Source organism: Physella acuta, unplaced genomic scaffold (genome assembly GCF_028476545.2).
Source record: "Physella acuta isolate Inbredline_101_S28 unplaced genomic scaffold, ASM2847654v3 ptg000200l, whole genome shotgun sequence".
NCBI classification, from domain to species: domain Eukaryota; kingdom Metazoa; phylum Mollusca; class Gastropoda; family Physidae; genus Physella; species Physella acuta.
This window is the reverse complement of record NW_026731719.1, coordinates 1,794,150-1,817,500: the sequence shown is the minus strand read 5'-3', so window position 1 is coordinate 1,817,500 and position 23,351 is coordinate 1,794,150. Positions and strand designations below refer to the sequence as shown.

Here is a 23,351-nt window from a genome sequence, read left to right as displayed (position 1 = left end):
AGGGCCTACAGTCATGTTATTTTCACAGAATTTTCGAGCTAGGATTCATTAGTAAATGTTACAATATTAATTTGTGTAAATCAAAAATCTGTACCGTGTACTTTACATCGCTTGATAGAACGCTTGTTTTTTTTAAAATTACTTTGGTTAACCCACATGAGCAGATATCAAGGGATGTGCAGCGAGCAGCCCATGCGAGCAAGTGTGCGACATGACTGAAGGATCCTTTGTCTGCAGCTGTTTGTCGGGCTACAGGCTTGATGCAGGCAACCAGAGGATGTGTTTGGGTGTGTAGAACATACCATGGTTACCAGTCAGGGGGGATAATTTGTAATTTATTTGGTTGCTGACCCTGTGGAACAACAACTGTTGATGTATTTTTTACGAGCTGACCCGCGACGTAGCATACGCCGCTATTTAGTTGTTTTATTTACTACTTTTTAGTAATTTATAATTTGTGCTGCCACTTAAAATATTTTGCTTTAAAACACTATCAGTAGCTAGTGAAGGACAATAAACCTCATCCTCACTTTCCACTCCCCCTCCCCCTCCGTCAGAGTTTCTTCCAGGCATCTCTTCGGGGGGGGCTTTGAGCCCCCTACCCCCGAAAAAATTCTACCCCCCCCCCCCCCTGCCCGAACGAAATGAAATTTCTATAATTTATATAGAAATATATACTTTTAACAGTGTTCGCCCCCCCCCCCCCGAAGAAAGTCTACCGCCCCCCCCCCCCCGAAAATTTCAAGTGCCCGCCCCCCGGAGATAAAGGCCTGGAAGAAACACTGCCCTCCGTGAAAGCAGCCGTCTGTGGCGACAGTTTACAGACGACTATGAAAACACCAAAACTAAATTATCTGCCCCTAATAGCCGTCACTAAACCCGGCTCTACGATTGTAAACATTTAGCGTGAACCACAGCTCACCAGACCATGTGGGGGTGGGGGTGGTAGTGATTTGCCCAGAGAGGAAGAGAGGGGGCTGCTAGTAGGCGCGCCTACAGCTTGGTGTTTTCTATGGTCTCCAAGAAAATAATTATATATAGATAGATGCTCTTCTGTGAGCTATGTTCCCCGTGTTCCCATGTCATCTGATTCAGAGACCGCGGCATATGAAGGGATAGTGTGGGCAGCTCTATGCCCAGTCGTAAGTTAGGAACCTGTCAGAGCTAGGTGGGTCAGGGATTGAACCCTAATTCGAACTTGTGACTCTCGGGTTAACAGTCTAGCGCTCTACTGCTTGGCCACGTCGTCCCATAAAATTGAACGAGTATTATTAAATATTTGACATGGCTTAATTTTTAAATATTTTGTTTACATGTTGAATATTTAGCTTCTCTTTAATGTTGAGTTAGGTTCAGGCAGTCAAAGTGGTGTTTATCATTTGATTTGTTTAAACCAGATATCGACGAGTGTCTAGAAAACTCAAGAATTTGTGACTCGGATGTTGAAATCTGTATTAACACAGTGGGCAGCTACGTATGTTCGTGTAAGAAAGGATTCGCAAGGAATGCCTATTCGATTTGTCAAGGTTGGTTGTCGCCTAAAGTTATTACAGTAAATATTTCAAAATTAATGTAACTATGGACTGCATCTTTTGTAATACTTCAGATATAGATGAATGTAAACTGAAGATAGACAAATGTGAGCAGATTTGTGACAACAATGTTGGCTCCTATAGCTGTCTGTGTCAGCAAGGACTATATCTTTCTGACAATAGGCTTTCTTGTGTAAAAGGTACATTTTTCTTAACTTTCTCTAAAATATAATTGTTCTGTTTTTTAAGAAAAAATAAAAAATAAAAGAAACACAAAACGTTACAAGTCTATAAGTCTACGCGTAATAATTCATTTTCATTACTTTTATTTCTCTTATAGAACTTTTTACCAGCAATTTCTTACTTCTCGATTATCTCTCTCTCTTTATATATATATATATATATATATATATATATATATATATATATATATATATATATATATATATATATATGTATATATATATGTGTGTGTGTGTGCTTATGTGCGTGCGTGCGTGTGTGTGTATGTGTGTGCGTGTGTAATCATGTGTCTATTTATGTATTTATATTGATAATGAAAATGGTTGGCCTAATTTAGTTTTCACTTCCATCTGATAGCTACTGACCCATGTATAAATCAAAGTCTCAACTGTAGTTATGGCTGTAGCGTTGATTCTGACAGTAAAGCTTCTTGTTTCTGCCGTAGGGGTTATGCACTGAAAGATAAATTCAAATGCGAAGGTTTGTAGTCTAAATCAATGAAATTGTGTTAAGTGTATCAAGTAAGAATGTTGAAATACACTAGATCAGTGGTTCTTAACTAGGTTGATATCGAATCCCATTGGTTCAGTGAGTCAGTCTCAGGGGTTCGACGAAAACACGTATCCGTATCGTGATTTCTTTGTATGATTGAATCATTGACGACACGACACTCAAACGTCACGATTTGTGTCAACGCCACCTATAAGGTGCGCGTTGATAGTGTATGTAGGCAGTGGCGTCGCTAGGTCGGATATTTCCCGATGCGACAATTCTTGTCACCCCCCCCCCCCCCCCCCCCCACCACAAGAACCACTTAAACACCCTCAACGTATTACAAACAAAATAATTGTATCTGGAACAAGCGTTTAAGAATGTGGGCTATATTTATACTGATCCCCAGATATCAATGAGTGCCTGTCAAACGGGGACAACTTCTGTTACAACAAAACCAGCTGTGACAACACAGACGGCAGCTATACATGCTCTTGTCCTGCAGGTTCAAAGCTGGACAATGATGCTCGCTCTTGTATTGGTAATGTGTTGCTTTACTATTTAATAAATTACACTCACAAAAACAGAACATTTTTTATAATTATGACACTTTAAGATTCATATCTTGATGGCCGGAAAGAGGCGCAATTGAAAACTAAGCAACGAAAAACTGCTCACAAAAATCTGCGCAAGGGAATTTTTTTATCTATTTAAATTGAGCAATTATATACTTCAACAAAGAATGTTCACATGTTCATTGTAGCATAATAAAACATTTTCTCGTACTTGAAATCGAAATTGATATTTTTATCAAATATCGACGCCATACAGCTTCTTTGGTAAAAAAAACAACATATTTTCCAGTCTTGTATGTATATATGATTGTATGTAAATGTGTGTTTTAGTATGGTAACATGAGTACCGTTTCATTTAGGCAGAATACATTTCATATTTATTTGATGAAATTTTCTATCACCTTTGCTATACCGGAATTTGTACTTTATTTCCGTTTTCTCAAAAATCTTGAGAATTTGATAATTTTCATAGCAGTTTCTGATAAAGCAGCTTATTACAAGACCTATTTACTTTTTAGAACTTTATTCTCTTTATAACTTATTGGTTTTAGACAGATTTATAGGAATACAAATACACTTTATAGCCAGAATGCCTTTATATGATATACCTATCAACTAATAAGAATTAAATGAACGTTGGACAGGTTGTAGAGGAGAAACTTGGGGCCTAGAGTGTAATAACTCATGCAGGTGTGGACCTGGGGCAGATCACTGTGATGTCGTCACTGGCTGTGTCTGCAAATCTGGCTTCACAGGTAAGAAAATTAGTCTATTAACCAAATATAACATATTTTATGAAAATAGGCTTTAAAATAAACTTTTTTTTTAAAAAAGATATAAAACAAAGCTGGTTTCTTTTGTAAAAAAAATAGAAAAATAATGGTCAGTGATTTATTGAGCGCCCATGTGTATTTCATATTTTAGTACATTTGAAACCTTATTGTTATTGACGTTATTTTTCCATAATTTTTAATTTAGTTTGTGCTTTTTAGTAAATATGAGCTTTTATTTAGTTCGTAACGTCTGTTTGTTTGTTTGTTTGTGGGCTTGTGGCAAATCTTTTAACTCAATTTTGACCCAATTCAAATGCAGCAATTCCGTTCAAACTTTCCCGATACGTTTCTCTTTAATGACATTATTAGTCTATCTATTTTTTAAATTTAATTAGATGTTTAATTAGATTTAATTAGATGTTTAATTAGTAAATAAAAATTAGTTTAACGGTTTCAAAACTAAGGGGAGATAACAATGTTAAATCACTCGATAGATTACTATATTCATTAACAAAAGGGGAGATAACTAGTTAGACAGATAGACGCCAGTCTGTTGTGCTGTGTTCACGCCGAATATTTACAACGAGCCGACCCGCGGCGTATCACACGCCGCTATTTAGTTTTATTTTCTGCTTTTCAGTAATTGATAATCCGTCAGAGTTAGGTGTGCTGCATAGCCTGACACTCGAGATAAGACAGTATATTGTAAGCGTGCAGACACGGTTCTAATGGCATTGACTACGCTATCATTCTTTTACCAGGAACGTACTGTACGGCTGACATTGATGAGTGCAGTAACGGTGTCCTCAAGTGTGGCGGCAATGAAGTTTGTGTTAACCTACTTGGATCTGCAAAATGTGAATGTGTTTCTGGCTTCACTCGAGAAGATGGGGAATGTCAAGGTATGAACACGATGTGTTTTTGTAATTTAGCTACCCTTACATGTTTTACGAAATGATAAAATAAATCAATATTACCGTTTCTTACTTCAGACTTCAATGAATGTTCCAATGTTGCAAACAACAGCTGCCAGCAGCTATGCACCAACGTTGTAGGGAGCTACACCTGCTCGTGTTTCCAAGGCTACTGGTACAACACGACAACCAACGCTTGCTTAGGTATAGTGTTCTTTTTTCATATCAATTAAAGCTCTGTCATTACTTTCTTAAATTTTCAATTTTAAAGTGACTTTCAAAATATTTTAATGGGTACTTTACTCTATTTCTGGTTTCTAAAATACCGATAAACTTAGTACCATTTCAGTATAATGAACGAAATTTCATTTATATTATGTAAGCGATCTTTACTGGTTCATGTCAATTCTTGAGCAATTTTAGTAACCGGTATTATCACTGTATTTCAGATTTCTGGAGATAAAAACATAGAACTTATTATTAAACTTTTGGGGTCGGCGTGGTCGAGTCGGTAAAGCTTATGGTTGCTAAACTGAAAAGTCTCGAGTTCAAACCCTCAGGCAGATGAGGCTCGTTAGCTAGGAACAGCCACTCTTCTAGGAGAGACAACTCCAAAATCAAACAACTGCTGCCTTGTAGGCTACAAAGTTAAATCCAAAAAGTAAAGTAGGTCAGTCAACGGCCAGTTTGGCGCATAACATGTTGACAAGTAATACTTAATGTGTCGGAGGAAATCCCTTTCAACTTTACAATCAAGAAGAAAAAAGTATTGAAAATAATATAGTGTATGTTCGTATAAAAATTTTCTTCTAGACGTAGATGAATGCCAGCTAGGAAAGTCCGGATGTCAACAGACGTGCGTCAACACTGACGGGGGATACAGCTGTTCCTGTAAGACAGGGATGAGGTTACTGCCAGACGGGCGGGGGTGTGTTTGTAAGTCTTTTATCTCATCAATTTTGTACGTCTTGAATGTGTTCTATCTCTCTAAACCAGTTCGTATGTCTTCTACATTAATTTAAACAGGTTTCTTAGAGAAAACTTTTAATCCCTAATTTATTACCTTTACCAAATTAGTAAGCTTAATTATATCAAAGTAAACGCTCTTTTTGTATTCTCTGACAAAGTTTGTACTTTTATTTTAGTGGCGATTGAAACGCAAAAAATAAAAATAACGTTTAATCTAGACGCCTCAAGACTTACTCTAGAAGATAAATTGAGCAACGACTACTACAAAACAAAATTGATGTTGGAATCTGAGGTATCAAAATTTGATTGTCATAAACTTCGTTTGTGTGCGTGTCTGTTTGTATGAGTGTGAGTGTTTGTATGTTTTATAAATGTTTGTGTGCGTGTATGTGTGTGTGTGTGAACAGGTTTATATAAATGTATATAATTATATAGACTTATTGCATGGCTGTTTATATATATATACTAGAATACCCGTCATCCGTTGGATAACTGTGGGTTTCGGGGGTCATCCATCAAAAAACATCACGTCTGTCACTCAGAGGCAGAGCGACCCTTCCCGGCGCCCAGGGACAAAGTTTTCGATTTGAACCCCCCCCCCCCCACAAGATTTCGATTTGAACCCCCCTCAACCTATCAATTTATTTTTCCAAACCATTTTGGCGCCCCAACATATGTCCCCCCCTTCACCTCCCCCCCTCCACCACCCCCCGCCTCCTCTTTCCCCCCCCCCCCCCGCCTCCCCTTCACCCCCCCCCCCCCCCGCCTCCCCTCCCCTCCCGCCCCCCCCCTCCTCGCTACGCTACTGCAGTGTCACTTATCGTCACAAAAAACAGACCCCACATTCAAAAATATGTTTTTTATCTTTTAAAAACACCGAAAACAACTATTTCGGACTATCCCTTCATATACTGACGTCACAGGTGACCTACTCAACTCTACTTCACCTGCCCAGTGTCCCGCCAAGTCTCAGACAACAAAAAGTATTCCAGCCGAGCATGTCTCTGACCACACTATCCCTTCATTTGCTTAGGACAAAGAAACAGATGAACCCTACTTCACCTGCCCTGTGCCCCGCGAGGTCCTGATAGTCAACCTTATCATTCACATATAGGGCTTAAGAAAAAATAATTGAAAACGTAAAAAAAAAAAAAGTTCTATTAATGTTTATGACACTGACTTTAAAATTTAGCCTTCATTCTCCAAAGCAAATTTTAAAATGCTTTTCTGGCATATCTAGCCCTGGCCACCTATACAATGTTTAAATAATGTGAACACCCGCCATTTTGCTCGTGGTAAACATGGCCTAAAAATGGTCAGAAGTCATGCGTCCGGTCCGTACGCCATATTGTTGTTAGCAGCCGACCACGCCTCCAAGTTAGTGAGTAATCCTACTATATCTAGATATAGAACCTAGATAACAAAAAAATCCCATGTATTCTCGAATTAGATGATCATTGAAGCTAAACAAAGATTTATATAAAATAATTAAGGCCCGAAATAGATTCTAGATGTAGAATTTACATTAATCTAGATCTAGAATTTACATTGAGTCTAGTGACCTAGATCTAGAATCTAGATCTAGGCCCTAGGCTAGATTCTAGATTCATAACTTTCCTTCGACAGCTGATCTTTAGATCTAGAGAAATTTATTGTAAAACTAAATGAAAAAGACAGTTGAAAATTGATATAAGTGTTGGAACGTAATAAATACAGCAAACGGACGTATTGTTTAAGTTATAGCCGGCAGAAAATTAGCTTTGTAACGCGTTAAACTTTTGAATGGGCCACAAAGTCTATGATGGAGTCCGCCATTTTTATTGTACCAAAAAAGTAAACACATCAAGGGACGTCACTATCCCCACAAAGTTTATTCAAAGTATTAACATTTTTTAAAAAATACGGTTAATTTAACAATGAATAAATCAATAAATTAATTAACGTCTTTAAATAAATGTGTGATTAACAGTCTGTCTTAAAACAAAAAATTTTCTCTACCTACATACTATTTTACAGCTTTCCACGATGAGTGCAACCATGCGAGATAGTCAATCAGGCAAACAAACAAACAAACAAAAAAACAAACAAAAAAATAAATATTCAAACATGTAAACAAACTTGACTTTTAGTAGTATATAGATATATATATATATATATATATATATATATATATATATATATATATATATATATATATATATTTGACATTTTACGTGTGGCTACTACACATACAATACATCAAATGCTAAAAGAAGCACACTAAGTAAATATTAGAGCTGCTAGTTTAAATAACAATAGTAATGTCATTTCAATAAAACAGTTTTTAATTTAACCCTTAATTTAACCCTTTTATTTTTGCGGATTTAGACATTAAAAATTCCGTCTGGTTATATAGCTTTACAGGGCATTGAAATCAACTGGTTTGGCCGTTATAAACGTCACAGTTTTGAATCTGAGGTTAGTAAATCTGTTGAATTTAATGCTTTCTTTTCACATATCGTGCTACCTATTGTAAAACCTTTTTTTTTCTCGAAATCAATAAGCATAAATATCAACCTGTATTCAATATGAGTATTACAAACTTTCCGTTTAATAACTGTTGCTCTGCAGTAAAGGAAGTCTGATAGCTGACCTAGAGATATCTTTCGATGCAGGCGACAGTAAAGACAATACTTTAGACCATGCCCTGAAGCAGTTAATGGCTGGCGGATTGGTTATCAACAATTCCACTGTTACATTTGTATACGCTACTAATTATAACATCGGAGGTAAATATATCTTATCGGATATTACACCAGTATAAAAGTATAAAAAACACATTGCGTAACCTCTAAACCAACGGTTTCCAAACTATACATGTATGTATATATATATATATATATATATATATATATATATATATATATATATATATATATATTAAGCAATAGTATAGCATGTGGCTATATGATCTCATTTCAAACGTTTCGTGTGTTATCACGTCTACACGTTCGTGTAAAAATATTGGGCGTGAATATTATAAATCTGCAAAAATTACGTGACGTATTCTTGAACCATAATCCGTCAATGCTGTCAATCAATTCATGTTATGGTCAAGATGCAATGTCATTTGTTTTTGTAAAGTTATATTATCTACTCTGTACTGTCATCATGAACAACATTTTCTAATGAAATAAATATTTTAACGTTTATAGTACAACAGAACCTGGGCATTGAAGTTGGAGTAAGCGTCTCTGTGACAGTTGTTGTGGCAGTTAAAGTAGGGCTCTTTGTTCGATGGTGCAAAAAAAGAAAAAAAAGCAGTTAACAACCATCTACATTTAACATACAATATATATATATATATATATATATATATATATATATATATATATATATATATATATATATATATATATTAGAAAAACCAGACGATTTGTGTGGTTTATATAATTTATGGTTTTTATTAATATACGTTTTAAACAAAGACATTTTATTGATATGGATTGTTTTCATATGAGAAATGATTTGAAAACCATCTCGTCGACGTATTTTTAATGTGTATATGAACTTAAATAGTCGATGTCGTGTAATAAAGCCACTTAAAGTTGTCTGGTATTAATACAAGCTACTAATTGTTATAATGTTTAAAATAATTTCTTTAAAATGAATTAGAAAAACTCTAGACAGTGTATTTGAAATATATTTATTACAATTTTTAAACTAACAATGTCACATATTCATATATATATATATATATATATATATATATATATATATATATATATATATATATATATATATATATATATATATATATATATTTATTTATTTATTTATTTATTTATTTATTTATTTATTTATATATTGCAGTTTATGTATCTGTATGATAATACCCTTTTCACCAATTAGGGGTCAACCATAAATGACGTCACGCTTTTTTGACGATTTTTACCTCCCCTCCTCCCCTCCGTCACACGTCGTCACAAAAAGCCAGACCCCCCCCCCACCCTTAAAATGACGTCACACCTCAGCCTACAACCCCCCCCCCCAAAAAATTGCAGTTGAATTTTTATTAAACAGCTATATTTTTCGAAACTCTTGTCTGAACTCTGTCAAAATAGAGTATTTTAATGAATCGCTATTACATTTTATTAAAACAGTTTTCTAAAACGCAAAATAACGTCTAAAATTCGTTTTCTAACATTGCTTTTTTATAATGCAAAAGTGTGACGTTGCACCATCTGAGCACCCCCCCCCCCCTTCCCATCATCACACACCGTCACAAAATTGCGGACCATCCTCCCCCCTACGAGTGTGACGTCATTTACTAAATTCTAAAAACAGCTAAATCATTGAACAGAATTCTAATAAAGAAATGTTCTAAAATAACTATTTTCAAAATTAACTAAATTCTGAAAGATCTGAATTCTAAAATAGTTTTTTCTAAAGACCTTATTTTAAAGAACTAATGTCTAAAATATCTGAATTATTTCCACACTTCATCGTAAACCTATTCTTTCCAACAAATAAAAAAGTTTGTTAAAAGATTTATCATGAGTCCATCTTTGTACCAAATTGTAAATTATCACCAATTCCTTGTATTATCATCAGTTCCTTGTATCATCACCAGTACCTTTTATTTTTATAATGTTAAATTTGCCTCAGCTTCACGTATTTTGTATTTGGGATTTTTCAGACTTGGAAATTTTTCTGTTATTTTCTTATTTACAACATAAACAACATACCATTAAAATAAACCAAAAGTTAACACCATTTAGTTTGAATGTCAGAAATTTTTTTTAATTATATTTCAAACTTCGTGATCTTTTTTTTTCAAATTTTTAAAGTAACCTTACAAAGATATACAGAAACCAAAGAAAATTTTCAGCGGAATCAGTAACTCACTTTTAAGTATCCGTCCGCTATTCTTATACAGCATGAATAATCGCTGACATCGTTACAAAACCATTACACTTGATATTATTTCCAGTTTTGATGCTATTTAAAACTATAATTGTTTAGATAGTATCTTCATGAATTGAGTTTATGGAAAAAATAATTGTTGTTGAAATTATTAACAAAAAAATAAAAAAAATCAAGTTTGGTGATAGCAAGAAATAAAAGTCCGTGATATCCATGCAGAATGTGACACTTAGAAATTAAAGAATGTTATATTGATGCAAAATATGATACCTAGAAATTAACTAATGTGACATTGATGCAAGGTGTCACAATTAGAGATTAAAGAATATGATATTGACGCAGAAATGTGACAATTGGAAATTAAAGAACGTGATACTGACGCAATATGTGACATTTAGAAATTAAAGAATATGATACCGATGCAGAATATGACAATTAGAAATTAAAGAATGGTATACTGACGCAGAATGTGACAATTAAAAAATTAAAGAACGTGATATTGACGCAGAATGTGACCATCAGAAATTAAAGAATGTGACAGTCCGAATGTGACAGTCAGAATGTGACAATCAGAATGTGACAATCAGAATGTGACAATCAGAAATTAAAGAATGTGACAGTCCGAATGTGACACTCAGAAATGTAGTGCCGTGACATCTGAACTCGTGAGGTGAGTTTCTGTCCGTGGTTGCTCCTGCTCGTCGTCTGCTAGGAACATGGCGTTCATGAACCCCGGGTTTTGGATGGCCACCTGCTTCCCTGTACGTCCGCCAGACTTCCACCACCGTACGGCCAGGACCACGATGGCCAGGGTGGCACAGGTGGCCAGCACGCCCACGGTGATGCCAGTCACTTGACCGCTGGTCAGTGCCTTATTTACGTCTGGGAAATAGAAACAGAATCATCTGTAAGTAACAGTGGGGTTTTGTGTGTGGTTCGATCAGGCTTGATGTATGGACGTTCTGTAAAATAGTTAGTTACGTATAATAATCAATGAGGGAATGCAAGATAAAGGAAGCATAATTTTTTAGCGCAATGGACGCCAGCGAGAAAAACCTCAAAGGTATTTGAGAGGTCCATAAATTAATTAAAAAATCACGCACGGCGTAGTTACATTTAATATGGTTATAAAATCCTGTCTGTCTGGTATTTTTCGGACTTTACTAAAGATAGGATGTATTTGATGTTTTTAATATTTTCGGTAACTAAATAAATTTTTAAAAAAAAAAAGCAAAAACAATTTGGTTTTCACGTGTTATGGCGACATAAACAATGGCATCCTGTTATTCGATAGGCCGCCATAAATTTTATTGTACACATTGTAAGCTAAAAATAGAAAAACTAGGTCATGGGGTTTAAATTTGCATTGTTATTTAAAAACTTAATCTGCAAAGTTTTATAAACAAATAGTTATCGATCACTAAGTTACTGTACAGCCAATCATTATTTGTCTTACGAAAGGAAACATCCTGTTATCACTTAGGCTTGATGAAAATAAATAGAAATGTAGCCTTAAACTCAACAAATTATTTTCAAGTTCTCTGGATTTGCAACTTTTATAGCATTTATTCTAAAATTATAAAATTTCTAAATTAATATTAGGCTTAAGTTTTTTTTTTTTTTTTTACGGTCTAAATCTAAAAAGCACGTTTTTATTCCATGGCAACAACATTATGGAAGGCATCTCGTCAACTCGCTGGTGTCCATTTCAATTCTGGAGAATTGCGTTTATTAACCCGTCATTTCTGGATGTATGAATGGATGTGTGTCCGCAGCTTTAAGTCGTATATCCTCCTCAACGAAGCAATATCGAGGACTAGTTCCAAAAGCAATTATGTTAAGCAAGTTACGTGAATGAACATAGGCCAAAAAAATTCCTGGTTTCTTTATGGATTTCCCGGAAAAGCCAAAAAACCTCGAAAAAATGCAGTTTTTTGCCCATATCTCGGCAACCAGACCACTTAGCGACTTGAAACATGTACCAATCGAGTCCTGCTATAATTTAGAACAATATTGCCGAAGAAAGTTTTCCAAAATATCCTTTCGTTCGGTCACAAAAAAAAATTTTGAATTAATTAAAATTTGGACCGAATTAGTAGGCATTTTTATCCAACCACACCACACGCGTCATCACGTTCAATAGCTGCGCCATCACGTTCAATGGCTGCGCCATCACGTTCGGTAGCTAGGCGCGCAATGGTTTTTAGTCATGTAACTCTATTGTAAATAAAACATGTAAAATACTGAAAAAAAAATTAATAAAAAACGTTTTAATAACTAACCAATGGTTTTACTAACCCTGCTCTTGATTTACGCTACGACAGAGCTATTTTTAGATAACATAAGGAAATTGCGCTAAAATTGTCACTAGACTTTTTAATTACCTTGTTTTTAATTGCACAAGTTATCCATATTGTCACAAGGTTAAACAAACGGACAACGTTTTAACATTAACTTTAGATCTAGTTAATTTGTCTCTTATACTATATCATAAGACAATTACATTTTTACTCGCTTTTTTTCAGTTAAATTGAAGGGAGAATTCACATTCTGATTCGTTTTTACTTAACAAAACTTGAAGTTGCAGATAAAATTGCGAACTATAGGTCCATTATCATTACTTAAAACTTAATTACTTAAATCTTTTTTTAAAATTGAAATTCGACAATGTTATCTCTATACTACTAAAACTCAACTTTGTTTAAATGTTTGAATATTTATTTGTTTGTCTGATTTACTACTGGAGAGAATCTGCCATATGTATAGACCTGTAAAATAGTATGTAGGTAGAGAACAATTTTTCTTTTCAGACAGACTGTTAATCACAAAATTATTTAAAGACGTTAATTAATTTATTGATTTATTCATTGGTAGATTAACCACATTAATTTTAAAAGTTTCAAACAATAGCTTTATTTTTACTGAATAGTGACGTCACATTATTTGTTTACTTTTTAGTACAATAAAATGGCGGCTTCTATCGAACAAGATTGTGTTCCCATTTCAATGTTTAACGCGTTCTAAAGCTAATGTTCTGTTGGCTATAACTTTAACAATATGTCCGTTTGCTGTATTTATTACGTTCCAACACTTACATCAATTTTCAACTGTCTTTTTCATTTAGTTTTACAATAAATTTCTCTAGCTCTACAATCTGTACAAGAAAGTTATTTATAGATCTAAATATCAGGTGACCAAGAAAGTTATTTATAGATATAGATCTAGATCTAGAATCTAGAATCTAGAATAAACCAAAGATTAATTAGATACAAACCAAAGATTAATTAGATAAAAATACAATCCATTTTAAAATCATAATACATTTTTTTAGTCCTTAAATACTTGATATAAATCTTTGTGATTTATCAATCTAGATCCAGATCTATCTAGAATAGGTCTAATCTAGATCTAGATCTAGCAAGAGTTACGCAAAAACTAGACTTAAGACTAAAGCAAACGAGTCGTAGAATCTAGATCTAGATCTAGATAAATTCAGACCTTCATTATTTTATATAAATCTTTGTTTGTTTAGCTATGTAATTGGCTAATTTAAGATAAAATTTAATTTGAAAGTTACTACTACTAGACTTAGATCTAGATCTAGATAGGGAAAATGCGCGTAAATCAAGTTGCATAAATAGACTCAAAGTATTAAAATATACCATAAAAACATCAGTGACGTCACGAGTCTAGACAACTAAGTTGTTAGTGTAATAGGCTTTCATGCGGGCGGCACGGTTCTAGATATATCACGTCAATGTTAATTTTTTTTTCTTTATTTTTTAGATGTGAATGATGAAGTTGCCTATCTGAAAGTGGCGGGATACAGGGCAGGTGAAGTAGAGTTCCCTGTTTCTTTGTCCTAAGCATTTGAAGAGATAGTGTGGCCAGAGACATGCTCGGCCGCAATCGGTTTTTTAAACGATAAAAACATGTAGTCTGAGACTTGGCGGGACACTGGGCAGGTGAAGTAGAGTTGAGTAGGTCACCTGTGACGTCAGTATATGAAGGGATTGTCCGAAATCGGTGTTTTTAAAAGATAAAAAACATCTTTTTGAATGTGGGATCTGGATTTTGTGACGATAAGTGACAGACGTGATGTTTTTTTATGGATGACCCCCGAAACCCACAGTTATCCAAGAGATGACGGGTAGTCTAGTTATTAAAATAAGTATGCGTTGAGTGGATAGTATAGGATTTCTCTATTAAGTTTCAATTCTTACATTCAATATAATCATTAATTCATGCTATGTAGCAATGTTTTAAATTTCGTTTGTCGATCGGCTTCGATCCTAGACCAGGGGTCGGCAACCTTTTGTTAAGCAAGAGCCAAACGTTACAATTTACCAACTTTCCCAGTTTTTAAAGAGCCACAACATTTTTAGTTTAATATTCGGTGTTTGATTAGGATTAGGTAAATAAAGTTGATTTGTTATTTAAAATAAATAGCTTTAAATATTAAATAATATTTATTCATATAAAAACAATGACATGTTTCGCCAGAATAGTAAAATTAGTAATCAAATAATATTATTCTAGGACTATCTTGATTTACTTTTGAAGCTGTTAATTTTTATTTTATTTTTTCTTTACGGATATCACCGGCTCAGAAGGTGTCTCCCATTAGCCAGTCAGACCTCAAAACGGCAAACGCCTTTTAACTGGCTTGGATATCGGTTTGAATAACTTGCATCGTTCGCTTCATTTCTTTGGTTCTCACCAGGCTTATCTTCCATCCCACTGAACGCAGGGTAAAGTCGTACCCCACCGTCCAGTAAAAATGAAAATATATAACTATTAATATTTGTGCAAGGAGCTGGAGAGCCGCATCTGGACGTCAAAAGAGCCGCATCGCCTCTCGAGCCGCATGTTGCCGACCCCTGTCCTAGACCATAGATGAATCCCATGATAACAATGCTGGCCCCACCCAATGCAACTATGTCCCACCCCAACACAACATTGGCTCCACCCCAATAAAAAAAATGACTCTATGACAAGGTAAGATTGATTCCACTCGAAAGGTGAGGTTAGATCTACCACAAGACATTCATAACACCACCCACGACACATTTGTCTCCGCCCCCCCAGACGTGTCCGCACCCTAGCACCTACCTGAGGTCACCTGTAACAGGTAAGTCTGCCCGGTACTCACTGCCCAGTGCTGTGTAGAGTCGTCTGGAACTGTGGTCGTTGATGTCGTCTGCTGTGTGGCACCGCTGGGATGCTGTTGTTTTGACGTCAGCGGTTCTGGAGTTGTACTGGTGGGGCCGGCTACTTTAACTGGGAATTAAGTTATTTCTGCAATTTATTTTGTCAAATCTACCAATGCATAAAAGGAGTGTGTATAAGTGTGCCAAAAAATTATATATATATATATATATATATATATATATATAGATATATATATATATATATATATATATATATATATATATATATATATATATATATTTGTATATATATATATATATATATGTATATATATATATGTATATATATATATATATATATATATATATATATAGATAGATAGATAGATAGATAGATAGATATATGTGTGTGTGTGTGTGTGTGTGTTTCCGTTTGAGTGCACATGTGTGTGACTGTATGTGAGTTAGGTGTGCGTGCGTGTGTGCGTCTATGTATACGTGTGAGTGAGTACGTGTGCGTACAATTAAGTGTTTCCCCTTTCACATCAGCATAAACCCCACATCTAGCAGCAGGTTACATTAAAGAAAGCAGACACGGCCGTACCTATGTTGGATCTACACAGATATCCAAATCTCTTGATCATACAGTCGACCAGCCTCCACTCCTTTTCCTCCAGCAAACCACAGCTCGGGGCAGTCACTGTCTCGCCACTTTCGTCCAGAATTTGGCCACCTCCGTCCAGACTTTGGCCACTTTCGTCCAGATTCTGGCCACCTTCGCCCGGAATCTGGCCACCTCCGCCCAGAAATTGGCTACCTCCGCCCAGAAACTGGCCACTTCCGCCCAGAATCGGGTCACTTAGGTTGTGATAGTCAACTTCCGTTTTGTCCACCCACTGAAGAACTCCTGTAACATTTAGTGTCGTATGTTGGCTGAGATGTGTTGGATTTAAAGAAAAAAAATTCGGTTTACAATAGCTAATCAGTGTTTCTTCCAGACTTTTTTCTCCGGGGGGGCACTTGAAATCTTCGGGGGGGGGGGCGGTAAACTTTCTTCGGGGGGGGGGGGGCGGACACTGTTAAAAGTATATATTTTCTATATAAATTATATAAATTTCATTTCGTTCGGGGGGGCGGTAAAAAATTTTCGGGGGGGGGCTAAGCCCCCCCCCCGAAGAGATGCCTGGAAGAAACTCTGTAGCTAATTATACGTCGGCTTCAGTGTTAAAAATACAATTATGTTTTGTACAGTAAAAACACGACAGTGTACTAATTACAATACAGTTATTCACCATGAAACAAAAGACAAGAAATATTGTCTTGTTTTTACTTTTTCGGATACGTAGTTTTGCAATTGTGTCCGTATGTCTGTGTGTATATGTATGTGTGTGTATGCCTGTAAACACGATAACTTAAGTACCGTTAAGGCTAGGTTGATGAAATTTCATATATAAGTATGATATCACATTTGTAGTTCTGTATCAAAACGTATTCTACTTTTTGTTTTTCAAAAGCTTATATCTTGAGAACTATTTCAGATAGATAAACGAAATTTCAATATATATAAAATATTTTTTTTTCAGCCTTTTGTCAAATTTTGAGTAAATTCCGGAAGTAGTAATTTAAGCTATTTCCGATTTCTCAAAAATAACGCATATGAATTTATATCGTACTAATAATATTCTGGACTAATGTACAAATATTGTTTGCCGTTCACTTTGTGTGCATTTTTTTTTCTACGAGATAAAATTAAGTATTTAGAAATTGATTAAAAATCATATCTATATCCCAATTTATATCCCAATGTGCCATCCCCCGTAGTGTTATATAAGAGTATTCGAGAAACTTTAGGGGAGATAACTCCCGCTATATGTAAGTATTAATTAAAATGTTCTATATAAAGTGCTATTTACCGCGCAATCATAGTATGCATTCATTTGGCGCGCAAATATTTTCGACATGCAATTCAAGGTGGATGGGCATAGTGCTGACCACACTATCTCTTCATATGCCGAGGTCACAGAAACAAGTGAACTCTACTTCACTTGCCCCATAGACCGTCAGGTTTGAAAGGGAAACTTTATTTTCCTTTTTTAATTCTATTGAAATAAAAAAATTAAGTATTGAAATAGGTACAGGTGGGGTTATTTTGTAGTAGATATCAAGTATGCCGTGAGTGCAATATTGTGTTATAATTTTTAATTTTCATAATTGGTTTTTTTAAGTTTACGTTAATGTTTCATATTGCAATTTTTTTGTAGAAATCCATAAACTTTTACACAATTGTAATTATCATTTTTTACTTTCTCGTATATACGAAGTATAGAGAAAGTATTGTTTTAATTATTACAACTAATGTTGTTGATGGCCTGGAGAGAAAAAGTAAGTAGCAATCGCTTTTCTCTTTGATTATTTGACTCTAATGCTTAGTATGTTTGTGTAACCAACATAGCTCTTGAGGAATTGCAGGTTATGTGTAAGCTAAGGATTAGTATCACGTCAAAGTGTAGCGCTCCTTTTTAAGCATAGCTTTATGCAATGCTCTTTATTTGTTTTATAAAAAAATGTAAACAATGTTCATTAACATTTAATGTTCGACATAGCTATAAATAGTTGGAACAAAGCCCAGCCGGTAACTGCTAAGTATTATATATTTAAAGAAAAATCATTTACTTTCTTCTTTTAAGTGTATAATTATATATAAGCTACGTATTTAAACTTCTTTTTATTAAATTCTATAGTATAACCTTTAACTAAACGCTGAGCAAATTTACGAGAATAACCGAATATAATTAGCTGTCTGCCTTTTGTCCATGTCGGTCTTTTGTCCATATCGGCTTTTTATCTTGTGTGCCTTTTGGATGTCGGCCTTTTGTCCTATACACGAATTGTTTACTATCTGAAGAAAAACTCGTTTCTTTGATGTCGTGCATTTTACTTTTCCTCAACATTAAACAGCTTCATTTTCCTATACATTTCTATTTTCGCATAACCAAAAAAATCTTCTCTAAGGGTTGCAGAATCAAATGAAAGAAACTGACCTTTTATTCTGTGCAACCCAATCCAAATGTCGTACGGGTAAACATCATCGTAGTCGTCACTAACAGACAGACTGTAGAGTACAAAGTCCAGCTCTTCTGGACTGTGAATGCTGGCCAGTTGCATGTCCAGCAGTTGGCACTTGAACACGGCATCGGGCCAACTGACGTACTCGTGAGCGTGGAGCAGGTAGCAGTGGTCCCCAAACTTCTGTCTGCCCGCACCCTCGCAGGGATTCTCACCTGTGTCTTCTGGTCTTGGCCCACCTGTAATGGTTGGGTTCTTGGTGTCATGTTGGAAGTATAGATACTGAGCGCCCACGCTTTTACTTGCAGTCATTCAAGCTTCTCGCTTTTGTAAGGTTACACCAAACTAAATTTATAATTTAAAGGGCACTATTACTTTATCGTATATACGAAGTATAAAGAAAGTCTTGGAATCGTGCGAAAAAAAATCTAGATTTTTGCAAATCTCGACGTTTACACCTCCCTGAGTCGGAAAAACATAGTTTTGCAATCTTGTACGTATATCTGTGTGTGTGTGTGTATGTGTGTCTGTTTGTCTGCAACACGATAACTTGAATATATAACTTGAATACTATTTCAGATAGATAAATGAAATTTCATATGAAAGTGAAAAATCTGATTCTCTACCTTCTGTCAAATTTTGAGTAATTTCCGTTTAACGGAAGTAGTAATTTTCGCTATTTCGGATTTCTAAAAAAACGCATGAGAATTTATGAAGTACTAATAGTATTCAGCACTAGTATTCACATTTCATTTGGCGTTCACTTGGTGAATTCTTTTTTCTAAGAAATTTTATTCTATTTTATTCTATTTTTATTCCATCATATCTTTATCCCGAGTTGCCACCCCCTGTTGATTCATATAAGAATATTCGAGAAAGTTTATGGGAGATCACTCCCGGCTTATGTTTTTTTTTTGTCTCTCCTTTTTATATTGTAGTTAGTAATTGAATATTGTAATGTATCAATCTAATTAGATATTCTTGCTTTGTCATACTTGATCTGATTTGGCACACAAAAGGCAGAGCCTCACTACAGGACTGGTCTGTCCACATGTGGTTCTCCACAGCCACACAGGTGTTGGCATCAAATCTCTGCGGACGTCCAGGTGACCAGGAGGTGTAGTGGACTGGCCAGGTGTCGCTCCACACATAGGAAGACTCGTGGTCCTAAAAACAGAGAGAAAACCGGTCCAATTGAATTTAAAATAAGATTGCTGATTTGTTTCTTTGATCTGGTGATTGAAGCGTTGATTTAACTATAATAATTTTTTTATCAAACTGAAATCGCTAAAATAGTATACTGCCTATGTAGAAGATTCTTATAATTAGTTGTAGCTAATAAAGACACACGTCTGAGAAAGATTTATTGTTTGAACGATTTAAATTGTTTCAAATTTTTTCACTGTAATTATTTTAATTTTATTTGGTTACGAATTCCTAGGTTTTTATGCGCCTTCAAACCAGCCTGCCAACTATATCTATTTTGACTCGTTAAACACTGCAGGTTTTTTAAATTTTTTAATTGTCCACTCGTATGTAAGTTTGTAAAAAATGGTTTTTAAAATTAATTTTTAAAAAGCTGTTGTTTTCTTTCTCCATCTGGTAAAATACGTCTACAATTATTGTTATATTCTAGACTCAACTTACATGCTTTAAAATAGGTAAGTTTTGGACGGCGGCTGGACATCGTGTTGACCACATTATGCCTTCATATGCCGAGGTCACAGAAACAAGTGAACTCTACTTCACCTGTCCGATGGACTGTCAGCTTCGAAAGGGAACTTTTACATTGCGACAAAAATTTCCGAACTCAATTAACTTGGCATAAACCACTTTATACCTACTATCACAAAACCACTTTTTGACCAACCTGCAAGTTTAAATTACCATCTATATCACAACTTACGTTACTATCACTGGTCAAAAACTCCTCTACCGCCACATGGTAGCTCATCCCAATCCAGACTTTGGTGTTGACCTTCATGCGGTTCAGGTGGATGTTGATAAAGGCTGCCTCGAAGACGTCTAAAATTGAGGCCAAATCTCCGCCTAAATTTTGGCACGACTTTCTGGCATCGCCCCACTGTTTTGGTTCGTTGATGATTGAGAAACAGTTTGTTGTGTAGGTCAGGAAACCCTTGGGACACAGTGAAGTGGGCTGGGGGCTTGGGCTGGGTCCTGGAACTAAACAAATCAAAGAGAAACAGTTTGTTGTGTGGGGTACAATACCCTTGTGATGTGGGCTGGGCCCTTCACCTTTTAGAAAAAATAATAAATCAGTTCAGTTATTGTAACTGAACTTCGTTTTGCTGTCGTTTTATTTTATAAAGTCGACAATGTAAAATTCAATGATTTTGAATTAGCATATCTATTTCAACAGAACTTTTATACTATAGAAATTTATAAACATTTGCGCTTCAAAGTCCGTCCATTGTGGCACCTTAAACATGTATAAGCATTTTGTAATTAATCTTTAACGACTTGTATAATAAGATTTTAAACTCACTTATATTTTTTTTAAAATAAGTACACATTTTATTTATAGGCACTGGTAAAAATGAATAATTGAAGGAAAATGGAATTTAATCAATAAGTTTACTACTTTTTATTCCCTTTTTAAAGTTTCGGACCCGTTTTATAAATTTCTAAAGATTTCTCACCTTTTTCTTCGAGTAACTCGAGAAATCTCTAAACACTTGTTACATTTGTTAAATTTACTCTCTTCTACCTGAGAAATTGTTAACCTACTGTTAACTTTAACCTCATAACACCCAAGAAATCTCTCACCTTTTGTAGCCTGGCATAAAAACGCCTTCCTATGCACACACGGTTTGGCTTGCCACTGTCCTAAATCTTGGGTAAGGTTGGTCATACGTTTCAGTTGGACACACGACTGTCGAGTGAGATATGTGGTTTCAGATTTTCTTTTTGTGATGGCAAGAGAAGCATTAAAGGACATTAGCAGGTTAGTAGTATATTAGGTCCCTTTTGGGTCGGTTTTTTTGGCGCAGGTGGTGGTGGGGATGTACAATGACATATAGTAAAATACTCCCACCACCAGGTGGTGGTGGTGGTGGTGGATGTACAATGACATATAGTAAAATACTCCCAGCCTGGGGCTGGCGGATGTGGAGGAGCGGTGGTGGTGGTGGTGGTGGCGGGACAACGACATATAGTAAAATACTACGCCAACTGGGGTTGGCGCAGGTGGTGGGGAAGTAGGTCACCTTTTTGTGACCTTGTGACGTAATCATTGACCTTGTGACGTAATCAGTCACATTGTGACGTCATCACTGTCCTAGTTACGTAATTTTAATGCGTTTTTTAATGAGTTTTAATGAGTTTTTAAATTTTTAATTAATTTTTATTATCGAGTTACGTAATTTAATTACTTTGATTGTATTTTTATTTTGTTTAATTTGTTTGTTTACTTGTTGTTTAATTTAATTACTTTGTTTATATTGTGTAATTTTTATTAACGAGTTACGTAATTTGATTATTTGTTTACTTTTTAATTATTTTTATTGAGTAGTTACGTAATTGGATTTTAATTTTTTTAATTTTTAAATTTTTAATTTTTTAATTTTATTAACTAGTTACGTAATTATTTTAATTTGATTATTAGTTTGAATTTAATTTAATTAATTTGATTTTGATTACTTTGTTTAATTTATTTATTTGATATATTTCTTTTCTTTGTTGTTTAATGTTGTTTATTTATTTGAATGTATGTATGTTTTAAATAAAAGACTAACACTTTTATGTACTAGAACAGTCTTTGTATAGGGACCATTCTCCAACACAACGAACGTTACAAAAATAGAACATCCATTAAAGATAACGATCAGCCACAGCTGTTACATATCGATCCGCGATCCTTTGTTCTTGTCAACCACCGACCGGAGATTTATGGGTTTTATATTGATCGCACCCACTGGGCCATCACAGCATGATGTCCCACCTAATTAAATTTTGTTATGCATCAGTGATTTTTCCCCGCTCGGTTTGACGGGTCATGATGATTTATGTGGGTTCGCGAAGCGATCCCACCGGGGGGGGGGGGGGTATGGTAATTAACGCGCAGCCAGCGTTAAGTGTGGGAACACCTGTTACCACTGTATTGGTTTTTTCCCCGATCGAATTGTTAGCTCCGCGAAGTACGTCGATCGATTTGTCAGCTCCGCGAAGCACTTAGGTCATTATGCAACAGCTGTTGGTGTAATTAAGCTGAGCAATCGTATAAATGACCGCGAAAATTGTGTTCTAATCACTTCAACTTTGGACTTCGAACCAAGCGTCACACCGACTTAGTCCAGCCTGCGACCTCTGTTGACTCCCGAGACTAACCCACGCCAGCTTTACCAATCACCACATCTACCTAACCCTCCACGGACCACAGCTTTTGTGCGTGTTTATTCTATTAAAGGTAAGGTTAATATTACTTTTGTTTTAAGGGAGCTAACCCCCTTAAAATCAAATCTTATTAAATAAGTAGTCACATGTATTGAATTTTGTATCGTACACTGAGGTTAGGTTAATAGTATGAATTATCCTTTAAATACCCTTTAAATAAATATGTATCTAAATAAGTACGCAACTGTATTCCTTTTTAGTGTACAACCGACCCTACGAGACAGACTAACCAGTGACCGAACCTATTGAGCTACCTACCACGCCCCGAGGTATCCACTGAACCAAAGATCCAGCTACATCCAACTACACAACCACAGAG

The 23,351-nt window shown here is 35.3% G+C and overlaps 1 protein-coding gene across 1 annotated transcript; it reads left to right on the top strand.

The window, feature by feature from the left end:
- Positions 1–211: 211 nt before the first annotated feature.
- LOC131937137 (signal peptide, CUB and EGF-like domain-containing protein 1) lies at positions 212–8,817 on the top strand. The gene is made up of 13 exons (XM_059294329.1): positions 212–287; positions 1,398–1,526; positions 1,607–1,732; positions 2,133–2,255; positions 2,677–2,808; positions 3,487–3,597; positions 4,377–4,517; positions 4,608–4,733; positions 5,343–5,465; positions 5,675–5,790; positions 7,894–7,955; positions 8,109–8,266; positions 8,693–8,817. Exons 1-13 carry the CDS (start codon positions 212–214, stop codon positions 8,803–8,805), a joined length of 1,536 nt encoding a protein of 511 aa, XP_059150312.1. The 3' UTR covers positions 8,806–8,817.
- Positions 8,818–23,351: the final 14,534 nt, after the last annotated feature.